Consider the following 12,121-nt stretch of genomic DNA (forward strand, 5'->3'; position numbering starts at 1 on the left):
AGTAAGGGCGGGAGGAGAGGAGACTGGAAGGCGAGAGAAGCCCGTGTCAGCAAACCACGTGCAAACCCTTAGGGACCCCTCCTCCCCAATACATCTATTCATCTCCTGGAAAGGGTATTTCTTTTGTCAGAAGAAAAGAAGGCCTTTTCTGCATTGCCCCAGATACCAAACCTATAGAGCCCACAATGGGGAAATGGCTAGATGTTTGATAGGCAGCCAGATGACTGAAATAGAGATAGTCACCTCTGGCCCTAAAGGACTGGATCACTATGAACTAGTTCCCTCATAGCAAGATGGTGGTATTTTGCAGCAGGCTTTATAGTCACAGTCTGAATTATTTTCTCACCAAAAGGAATTTGTAGATGCTTCTCACTGGAAGAGTTAAGAAACTCCTGCATGCAATCAGTGTTGCAATGGCTAAGTAAGTGTAGAAAACAAAAGATGATAGACAGGTGAGAGACAGAGAGAGTTAGGTGATGAGACTTAAGAATCTATTTCCAATGCTTATTATAATAAATATCTTCATCATTTTATTTTTGTGAAAGAAAATGACAGAATAGTACCAGTAACATTATTTATTTCTGGGCTTGAAGTATGAAGGCATTGTGTTTAAAGTATCTTTGTTCCTCTTTCTGAAAATCATTCTCACAAAAGGAGTTTTCATAATCAGGCAAGCCAGAATATTTACCTAAAGTATATCAAATTCCACTTTTATAAATGCAAATGCACATTAGTAAACAGTTCTATAATCCATACATTAGAATTTGTTAATTTTTAAGTATTAATCCTCTCTTCTTTATAGCAGTAGTACAAATTGAGCTGTATCAATTAGAGTTGCAAGCAAGAACCTCTTTCTTCTAGACAAAGGGTCTAAACTATCCCAGTCATGCTCAAATCTCTACAATCTTCTAGAAGCTCAAACTGCCAAAGGGCTGGGTCAGTAGAAAAACTTCCAAATACCGTGGCTTTTTCCTCCAGAAAAATCACACTATTTGTCTAAGTCATTATTACGTATTTGCCTTTTGCAGGGAAAAGAACAGAATCACTGTGTTATGGCTAAATCATTTGGGAGCCAGTACACACACACACAGATATAGTATGTTTCTCCTGCCACAGAAATCTAAGAATCCCTGGGGCTTGCTAAAGGCTTCTCTCTCTAATTCATGGATTTCTGTCCTGGATTTAGGGTATGATAGATTATAGGCACTCATTCAGAGAGTAGAGGGCTCAACTTGCTACTGAAAGTGAATATTGCAATAAACCATATAATATCAGGCAGAGATGTCAACTTTCAATGCAGAGAGAGGTTGCAGTCATGTATTACTGGACATCTGAGTTTTAGTCACAATCTCTTTGTGACTTTGAACAAGTCACCACCTCCCTGATTTTCTATTTCCTTTCCCAATGAGAGGATCAAATGAGTTGAACCCTCAGTTCAGTTCAGTCACTCAGTCGTGTCTGACTCTCTGCGACCCAATGGACTACAGCATGCCAGGCCTCCCTGTCCATCACCAACTTCCAGAGCATACTCAAACTCATGTCCATCGCGTCGGTGAGGGCATCCAACTATCTCATCCTCTGTCATCCCTTTCTCCTCCTGCCTGTAATCTTTCCCAGCATCCGGGACTTTTCAAATGAGAGTTCTTTGAATCAGGTGGCCAAAGTATTGGAGCTTCAGCTTCAGCATCAGTCCTTCCAATGAATATTCAGGACTGATTTCCTTTAGGATGGATTGGTTAGATCTCTTTGCAGTCCAAAGGACTTTCAAGAGTCTTCTCCAACACCATAATTCAAAAGCATCAATTCTTTGGTGCTCAGCTTTCTTTATAGTCCAGTTCTCACATTGATACATGACTACTGGAAAGACCATAGCTTTGACTAGATGGACTTTTGTCGGTAAAGTGATGTCTCTGCTTTTTAATATGCTGTCTAGGTCTGTCATAGCTTTTCTTCCAAGGAGCAAGTGTCTTTTAATTTCATGGCTGAAGTCACCATCTGCTGTGATTTTGGAGCCCCCCAAAATAAAGTCTCTCACAGTTTCCATTGTTTCCCTATCTAGTTGCCATGAAGTGATAGGACTGGATGCCATGCTCTTAGTTTTCTGAATGTTGAGTTTTAAGCCAACTTTTTTGCTCTCCTCTTTCACTTTCATCAAGAGGCTCTTTAGTTCTTCTTCACTTGCTGTTCTTTCTGTTACCAGGAGTTCACTATATGCTACAGATACATGTGATGGTCAGTTTGTTATCTGAATAAAGAACTGTTTTCTCTTTAGCAAAAGTCAAGTTAGAAACCCAAGAATACCTGAAAAGATAAAATGTTCCACTAGGAACTGAACTCTCTTTGAATAAAGGATAGGGGTATGGGAAATAATCTTTAATTTTTATCAGAGAAGTCTAACCTCAAACTTTTATGGATTTATCTAAGCACATTTATAATGCCTGGCTAGAATTCAAAGATTCCATATACCAAAATTCTATAATCCATATACTGTTGGCTAAATGTGTTTTTTAAGACAGCTGTTTACAAGCCTTTACATGAGACTTATGGCACTTTCAGCAAACAATAATTTTAACTATGAATAATATGTATGGGAAAATAATTTTAAAGGCAGAAATCTGATATGAGAAAAGAGCTATTTTTACCACAAGAGAAATAATCTTTTTGCATTACTAATTCTTAAGGCAAATTTAAACACAAGTGATACTGAATGATCAGGGCTTTTTTCTTTCATTTTTTTCTGAATATAAAATGCTATTAGAAATAAGTAACAGTCAGCAATTATTAAGTACCAGGCATGCTTAATAATTTTACACATATTCTCTTATTTAGGCATCATGATAGTCCCAGCAGGTAAATAGTTTAACTAACTCCTTTTACAGAAATACAAACCGAGGCTCAGAGAGTTTAAATAATGTTTCATGCCATTCGGTTATTAAGTAGTATATTCAGGAGTCTGAACACAACCCTATTGGCTTTAAAATCTATAGTTAAAGTGTGAAACACTTTGTTGAGATGTTATTTCATTTACTCAACAAGTATCTATCATAAGCCAGGCACTCTTTGAGATGCTAGAGATATAGTGGTGTTAATACATGACAAAATTACTTGCACTCATGGAGCTTACATTTTATTGTAGAAAAGCAGTTATTTCTTAGTTATAGATCACTAAGAAAAATACTGGTATGATAGCTGGCAGTGGTGCTACATAAAAAATTAAAGCAGAGTTGGGAAATCAGGAGGACAGGAGCAGAAGAGGGAATGTTTTTAAATAGAGCTTAAGTAATATTTCCACCTAGACAGAGGCAAGAATAGTCTCTGTGAATACAACATCATCCACTAAAAACATAATGTTGACCAAACTTTCTTTGATAAATCTGACCTTCTTTGGTTATGCCTTTGCAAAAATTTTGTTGTTTCTTCCACTAAGTCATTGACCACGCTCCTCATCACTCTCTAAATACAAGATAAAGATCGTTTTTAGTAATTTCACATTTGTAAGTATCTGAGTTACCATGAGCCCTACGGTCTTATTGTTTAAAGACAAAATTAATTTGCCCCCAATACTTTGTAATCACTGTATTAAATATGTTCTCATCTAAAAACATTACAGATTTTGTAAGAAATCTTCCTTTGATTCCCCATTTTAAAACCCTCTGTAGAGGGAGTTGATGAAATTCTTCTGTCCAGGGTGTGCAATAGCTGTTTGAGGAAAGGTAAAGAAAATAATGATTCAGGAGCTTTCCTGGAGACTCAGTTTCCTTCCCCCCACAACTCCCCTACCTCTTCTTCTCAATGAGCAGAAAAGCAAGAACTGAGAATTGGACCAGAAAAAAAAACAAACAAGAAATCTGTATTCTGACCAAGAGTGGGGCTGTTTTTGCTTAATTCATAAAATGGAGAAGCCAAATCATTGCTGTTTGTTTTTCATTGAGAAATCTGCCAGGAGGTGTAACCAGAAGCACTTCTCTCTAGGGGAGCTGTCTCCACATGTGTCAGTTCCTCTACTCCAGTTCCACCCACAACAGTGATGGCAAACACTTCCAAAGAGAGCTTTTTGTACACCAAGAGGGAAAGGACTCTGTCCCCAGCATCCCACTCAAGGGAAAGCTTGTTCTATTATTAAATGATCTGTAGGGAAGGCAGAATGGGTGCACAATGCTTGTAGGTGGAAAATGGGTCTTGGTATGCTGCTTTTGCTGTTTTGAAAATGGAAACATACATCTTTCAAGCCAATTCTAAAAATTTCTAAAACTTTATGTTAAAAAAAGTCTTCTAAGATAAAATTCTATGTAGCATGTACAGGAGTAATGGACATTTACCAACTAGTCAATGAAAGTGTCTCTGGGTGATTAAGTTATGTATGATTTTTATTGTCCTTTCTTTTTAGTATATTTTTCCTATTTGATATGTAACACTTTTATAATCAGAAAAGAAAATGTTATACATTTTAAAACCTGTTTTCACAAGAGGTTTCCAGTGTATATTTCTCATTGTATGCTTTTAATAATATTTTAAAAAATATTAAAAATAAAGCAGATAATCAAAATCTTAAAAAGTGAGCAGGTTCACATTCTTATCTGTTCACAATATTTTACAAAAAATTTTGACTGTTTTCTGTGCCTTGGAGAACACAAAACATTGTATACGAAAATATTGTTCCTCTCTCCTAAATATCTACTTAAAGATACTGTGGTTTTGGATCCAAATAAAAATTCTAAACTTCAGGACATTTTCTCTTGAGGAAAATCTTCAAATAAATTAGAACCTGAGTCAGCATCAGTCTTTTCTTTACTAGACATGACACAAGTGATAGCAATGAGCTTGCATTTTTTTTAAACCTAGAAAAACCTGTTTACTGACCTCCCAGTGTTAGAAAGAGTGAAAGCTAAAGCATCCCTGATGTTTTTTCCTGGCAGGAAAATGTTAGCATTTTAACATTTGGCAAGCTGAAGGTTTTGACTCTGAAAAAAAACTTAAAGGCATAGTCATTATATTTTTATTTCACCTTTTATTGAGTTTCCTTTCCTTTTTTTTTTTTTTTTTGGTGAATTTATGCATGGTTTTCCACTGAAGTGAAAAATATTTTACATATGTATGTTTGGGGTATCTTTCTGGGAAATTTATTTTGTTTTGGAAAATAGTTTTAGGAAAAAATTATTGGCACTGCATTAGGGATATAAAAGTCAAAATGTAACATATCTATTGCCAGTAATATTTAAGAAAATATTCCTTTAAATTTTTCTGCCTTATGTCAATTTTTAAAATTTATCCCATCCATAAAATAGGGTTCTCTACACAGTTAATAATTTTCAGTTTAAACTCATATCATTTTTAAAAGTATATTTTTTTTTATCCTGTTGAGCCTGTATTAGCCATCACAATGTTAGGGTAAAGACAGTATTCAAGAGGCATTATTTCTAGTCTATTGCACTCTCCTCTTAACATTTTGAGAACAAAAATCCTCACCCTAGGGGCATTAAGCTGAAAATAAATTCCCAAGAATCTCTCCCTAGGTCTTGGAGATGACTGAGAAATTTGGGGCAGGAAAACACCTCTCCTGGATGGGACCGTAGGTGACAAAAGCCAGGGAAGGGGCTTGGGAGATGTCACTGAGGGATGAGAGACCAGTGTAGGGAAGCAGAGAGGAGATCAAGACTAGAGAGGTGCCCAGTTCTAGATTACTTCCCAGGAAAACTTAAACTTTGGTGGGGAGAGAGAGAGGTGAAGTCCTAGGTATAGGCTCTGAAACATGACCCAAAATCTTTATTTGGGGTCTCTATGCAGCGAATGGGCTTCCCTGTTGGCTCAGAGGGTAAAGAATCTGCCTGCAATATGAGAGACCCGGATTCGATCCCTGATTGGGAAGATTCCCTGGAGAAGGGCATGGCAACCCACTCCAGTATTCTTGCCTGGGAAATGCCATGGATGGAGAAGCCTAGCGGGCTATCCCCCACGGAGTTGCAAGAGTCCGACAAGACTTGGCGACTAAACCACCAACCACTATGCAGCAATACCAGCAAAGGCAGGAGCATCTGTTCTTTCTCAGCTTAACACTTAGATTTAAGGAGTACTTAGTTTTATTTATCATAATGAACACAATGAAGCAAATGAAGCTGATTCTCACCGTCGGAGGGCCAGGCTATGCTCCTTGACACCCCCACCCCATCAGTCGTTTTGCCTCGCATTTCAGGGTGCCTCTGCAGGTGCCGGCAGGGGCACTCTTGAGGGCTGGCGCTAGGACCCCGGCCGCCGTCACCACCGCAGCCAGGCTGGAGGGCGCTGGACGCAGCTGAGCGCCTTCCCCACCCCGCCCCTACTCCGCCGAGCTCATTAACAGGTGGAATCGCACCCGGGGCGCCTGAAATCCCGCCTGGCTCCATAGAAACAAATCCGGCAGACCCAGAGCACCATCTGGGCGGGCTTTCGATGCGCCCTGCCAGGAGGTCAGCATCACACGGAGCCGTGGTACCCGAGGGATGAGAGGAGAGGCGCGCAATGACGCCCCCACCCTTTGTGCACCGGGCGGCACTGTCTCAGCTGCCCGGCTCCCCGGCCGGCCTCAGCACCTACCAGGCCTCGGGGCACGTCGACCATTTCACCAGAAGCCGGTTACACCCGCGCTGGGAGGGGGCGGCGGTAACCTGCACCCACATCCTTGAGGGCGCCTTATTCTGGAAGGAGGCACCATGTTCCAGCCCCGATAGTGGATTCCAGGGGACTAGGAGACCTCGTCCGGGAGTTCCCCAGTCCCGCGGAGCTCTCGCCCCGGCCCCAGCTTCCGCTACCCCTCGGGGGGTATAAATCCCACCTCTCTGCGCCCCCGTCGGGCCCCGGAGCTTTACCTGTTGGCTGCCAGCCGAGAAGCGATGTAGCCGCCTGGAATCTGTGTGATGATATAGCCCCAAAAGAAAGAACCGTGGATCATCCCTACGGTTTCCGGGTCCCAGTTGAATTTGGCTTTCTATGGAGTAGGGAAAAAAGAAACAAGTGGAGGGAGATCGTTTAGTCAGGGCTTTGGGCTAGAAATTCACGATCAGGAGTTCTCTGCGTAACGGCCCTCACCGCCCGAGATACTCCCTGACTTCTGGTCGTGGAGATGGCTTAATGTTCGTTTCCTAACAAAATTAAATCTATACCTTCTTACAGAGAAGAAACGCCTCTTTTCACTGAAAAACGTGCTCGTTTGAAATGGATTCATAGCGAATCTGGGCGCCTTGATTTTGCTCCCCGACAACTGTCTGGCAGGTCGGATCCCCTCTATGAACGACGACCCGGCAGGGCTTGAATTTGGGAAATGACTCTCCACGAGGAGATTCTGTTCGCTGGCGGGGGACGGAGACATCTGACGGGGGTCCATGTAGCCCAGGCCGACGTATTCGGCTGCAGCGGTGGAATCGCTGGGAGAATGGAACCCAACTGGGAAAAAGCTAGGGAAGAGGGGGTGGGGAGCTTGGGATGAAACGCGCGGAAGTCGGAAGAGCTAGTGGGAAGGATGGTGGTCCCTGTAAAGTGGGGATGGGCCTGGGCCAGAAAGATTTGGAAAAGCCCAGGGAAACCGGGGAAATCAGTGGAGACGGAGGTGGCGCTCAGGGGTAGTCTGCAGAGCAGGAGAGGGGTGTGTCTGAAGGTCCGAGCCTAACTCCGCCCTCGCCAGCGTGGCTTGCCATCCAAGGTGAACCTTACAGTAAACCGGGGCTAACTATCCGCACAGGAAAGGTGAAAAGGTCCTTTTTCGGCGTGGGAAACTGGAGACCCTGTTTCTGCCCCTTTGAATAAAATTCTGAAACCAAACGCCCTTCGCAGGATCTCCAAGAATAACCCAGGGCCCATCAGCACTCACAGTATCCCATCCACAGCCCATCCCGAATTTATCATCCCAACCCCCAGCCCTTGCTCTGCCAGACTTAAATTCTCTCAGGTCTCTTTACAGGAAGTCTCCGGACCCGCGGCTTTCTGTGACCTTGACTTTGACCTCCCGCCACCCTCTCTCTAGGCACCACTCAACGCACATTGTAAGATTACGGGCGGGCGGGACTGGATTCCCGGTGACCCTGAGCCTATCAAGCTCTTCTTTGTCCGCCAGTCAGGGCGGCTCCTAAAGACCTCTCGGCTAAAACTGCCCATATGTGTGCACAGTTGCTTTGATTTGTTTTTCGGTTTTGTTTCATTGTGGTGATTAAGAATGTTGGTCGAGAATTGTAGGGAGTTGGGGGAAATAATAACTGATCTGCTGCTCTATTCCTCCGGGTAAAAGAAAAATAGTTCGATTTAGATTTTGCGGACGGTATTAAGGATCAACTCTTTGTATGAAATCTCTATCCTCAAAAAGCTATTGAGCTTTTTCCACTTTACTATTTTCCACTTTGCTGGGGAGAAAAAGAAGGCCCAGAGAACAGAAGCGGCGTGCTCCAACGTAAACAGGGATCGATAACATTGCCGCGGCCCCATCTAGAAGGGCAGGGCTAGAGGGGGCCTTGAAGGGGCAACCACGCCCTCCGCATTCGGCGGGGACAGCGAGGCTCAAACAGGTGAAGTGGGTCTGCGACACCACCGGGCCAGCCGTCGCGTACCTCCTTGATCACCTTGCCCCCGCGGTGGATGGTGCTGTTGTTGACCATGTCCACGATGGCCACGCCCAGGTTGCAGCGGATGCCGAAGGAGATGCAGAAGCCCAGGCCGCTCATGATGGCGATGATGTAGCGACGCGGCAGGCCAAAGCACGTGCAGTCGCACAGCGGCGCCTTCTTCTCAGGCACCTCCAGGGGCTTGCCATCCTCCGTCAGCTCGATGGTCTCCCCGGCGTCCTGCTTCTTCTCCAGCACCCTGCGCGGCACAGCGTGGGGAGGCAAGGACGCTGGGGGTTAGGCACCCCATCCCACCCCCCCTACGCCGGGACCATTCCCAGTTCCCGGAACCCGTCATATCTGGGGGAGGAGGGCCCGGACCGCCTTCCCCACCCTCAGGAATTAGGGAGCTGGGGTCACACCAGACTTCAGGGACTCCCAAGCTCCCTCCCTGCGGCCGCATCTCTTCAACTTTCAATATTTTATCTTCTCTGGCAGCCAATGCCCCTTCCCTCGGGGATTCACCCCACAGTGCCTTGATTCATATCCATCGCCTGGGCCTGACTTTCCTGTGGGGTCTGCAGTTTGGAAAAGAAGAGTGACCCGAACGGTGCCTTCTCAGCACCTGTGTAGACGCCTCCCAACTGCAGCGCTCTACCCGAGTCGCTTTCATACAGCCTCCAGTCTCCCGAGGGCTGCTCCGCGGCGGCGGGCCCAGGCACACTCCTGCACCCGCGTACCCCTTCCTTTCCTGCTAAGTTAAACCCCCCCGGACGGAGGACGCCGGGATACCGTCCCGGCTGAGCCCGGGAGCCCCCGGGGACCAAGGCCCGTCCCGTCCAGTGTCCACGGGGAGGTCTGCGAACGCTCCGTGAGTGTCATGCCCTCTCCCTTCCCGTTCCTCTAACCCCAGGATGCCAGTTCAACGTTTACTCTCCTGTGACACAGCTTACTCTTTTCCCTCTTTTTACTCGAGTTTGAAACAAAGGCCTCCGCCGCATATGGCCGACACCAAAGCTTCCTACTGCCAGAACATGAATAATTAATTATTCACAATCTTGCGTCATTACTATCTCAGTTACAAACACCAAAAATGTCCTGGGCCCATTTCCAAAGACAATGCGACTCCCAGATACACGAACGCGCCCCCAAATCAACTCCAGGAAGATGTCCCACATCAAGGTAGAAGACACCAGATTTATGTTTCTGTTTGTGTGTTTTTTTTTTTAACTTGTTTAGTGTTTCACAAGATTTCACCCCTCTGATTCAATCGCTCTGGGCTTTGTCCTTGGGGGAAGGGGAAAGTAGAGTGATGGAATGGTTTAACTAGAAGCTGAGAGTGCTGTTCTGGTCCACAGTATATCCGTGAAATTTCTATTAAAAAGAAGAGGAATGTGAAGGGTAACACATCGTGAACCTTTGAGATGGATATTTAAACAAAGAACCTCTCCGTTTACAATTTGCAGATATTTTCCAATCCACCATGTATCTTGCCACACAGAATCATTTTCATACACATGGAGAAAGCAAAATAGATCAATTTCAAGAATACCTAGCTTGGGAGACAGCTGTTAAGCAATTTGAGGCTACCAGGAAAAAAAATCAGACTTGCAAATTCTACAAAATATAAACTGGGGAATAGATCATAAAGCTAACTGTAGCTATGTTAGTACTTATTCCTAAAGTCTAATTCCAGCATTAGAGCATATGGCAATGTATTTATTTTGGGAGAGTAAAGTTTCATTAATGAAATTTTTTTTCACATTGGCTTCATATGCTCATATATGCAAAGTTAAACTCTGCACCTGAACTCCCCACTGATGGCAGTTGGGCTGGGAAAGAATAGCTCTTTCCAGGGCATCTGTGGAACTGCAGGGCCCTTGCAGTATTTACTGCCGCATAGGTGCATGATGGTGCCTACAAGAAGCCCACCAGAGCTGGAGAGATTGGGAAAACTGGGACGTGCATTGGTCATTTTCTTTACATTTCCTATACATTTCCAAAGGCTTCAATTTATCAAGTTTGAAGATTAGCACTCTCTTAGAATCGTTTCTCCTTTTGTTTCTGCCCTTTCTTCTTGATTTTGCTCCTATTATTAATAAAAGGTGCATTTGTTACATATTCTTGAACAGATTTAAAGTTATAAAATTTACAGAATAGTACAGTGACTACAGAGAGGATTTAAATTTTTAAATCATTTCTAATACTTCCAAAGTCATTTGGCTGATTATTATTATGGCTCTTCTTAAAAGCACTGTGATATTTCCCACACAAGAAATAGACATCTAAGAGAGATCAAATAATTAAAAATACACATACATTGTTTCAGATTTAAAAAGAGGAACTGCTTCTGCTATCAATTATTGATATATTTTGATTATTCCTTCAGTACAGAAGGAAGATTTCACTGGGGGATTCTCCACTCAAGTGGTTTTGCAACTAAGACCCAGCTTTCTTTCTGCCACTACTCTTCAGAATTTTATTAATTTTTTAGGTGGTGTGTTCTTTATTCCTTTTTCTGCATTAAAGGAATTTAATTTGGTGTCACTATAAGCAACAAAAGAAAGGCTCTTTGAACAGGTGCAGGTCATTTCTCAATTGTAAAAAGGATAAATCCTCAGTAGGAAAGGACAAGAATCTGCAGGTACCAAAGCAAAAATCACACACACACACACACAAACAGCAGACAGGTTAATTTAGTGCAACATTCCTGAATTAATAAGTAGGTTTCCAGAGCAGCCTCACTTCAGCAATGAGCAAAAAGAAAGATTTTCTGATCGTATTACAATCTCTAAGCAACCAGGGTTTAAGGAAATAGCTCTGCAGATTTTTTTTCCTGCTGAGTCCCAGGCAAACATAGGTTTGCTTTCCCTTACCTGTAGATCTGGCCGAGGGATTTTCCAGCAAAATTCTTTAGCCCCTCTTTTCCTGGGGTCAAAATCCTTTGTTTTACCGACTCCATTCTTGCAAAGCTTGGTGTCGGCTCTTGCCAGATTTACATAGAGATCGCTATGAAAGGCGAGAGTTGCGCATATTGTCTTAATCGCTTAAGGTAGTTGTAGGTTTTTTTTTTTTTCCCCTCCTCAGCAGAATGGTATCGGTGTGCCTCTTGCTAGAGTGCGAGTGAGAGAGGGGAGGGAGAGTGAGAACGAGAATACAACAGAATAGCTGCATGCAACCCACGGGTTTCCTAATAGGAGAGTTGGTAGACACAATCAGAAAGTCTCATTGGAAGGGGAGGATCCGGTGGCAAAGGGCGCACGCAGTGCCATGGTATTTGAGCGGGTGCAGATGAATCCTTGTCCTGGAAGTCAGTCCACTCGAAAACAATATAAGTCCTCGGTTTTAAAAGCCTTGTTGCTGACAAACCCTCGGCCTCTCTAACGCGGGTGGAAATATCACAGAACCCTTGTGTAAGGACGAAGTCAAAAGAATAGTACTTTTTAAAATGGTACCTTTGCTGTAAGGAGCAGAGCACTTCCGAAACTCATGGGAGCATCTTAGGTCTCAGGTGAGCGATGCTGCTGTTAGTTTTTCCTTCTTGCCCATGATCTCCT

The 12,121-nt window shown here is 43.7% G+C and overlaps 1 protein-coding gene across 1 annotated transcript in view; it reads right to left on the bottom strand.

The window, feature by feature from the left end:
* The window catches only part of SLC17A6 (solute carrier family 17 member 6), a 38,717-nt gene extending 27,191 nt beyond the window's left edge, over positions 1–11,526 (bottom strand). Inside the window, exons 1-3 of the mRNA XM_005891267.3 lie at positions 11,441–11,526; positions 8,571–8,823; positions 6,843–6,961 (exon numbers count right to left, since the gene is read on the bottom strand). Of these exons, the coding sequence (XP_005891329.1) occupies positions 6,843–6,961; positions 8,571–8,823; positions 11,441–11,526 (458 nt within the window). The remainder of the gene's footprint in view (positions 1–6,842; positions 6,962–8,570; positions 8,824–11,440) is intronic.
* Positions 11,527–12,121: the final 595 nt, after the last annotated feature.

The sequence above is a fragment of the Bos mutus genome, chromosome 29, assembly GCF_027580195.1.
Source record: "Bos mutus isolate GX-2022 chromosome 29, NWIPB_WYAK_1.1, whole genome shotgun sequence".
In the NCBI taxonomy this organism is placed as follows: Eukaryota; Metazoa; Chordata; class Mammalia; order Artiodactyla; family Bovidae; genus Bos; species Bos mutus.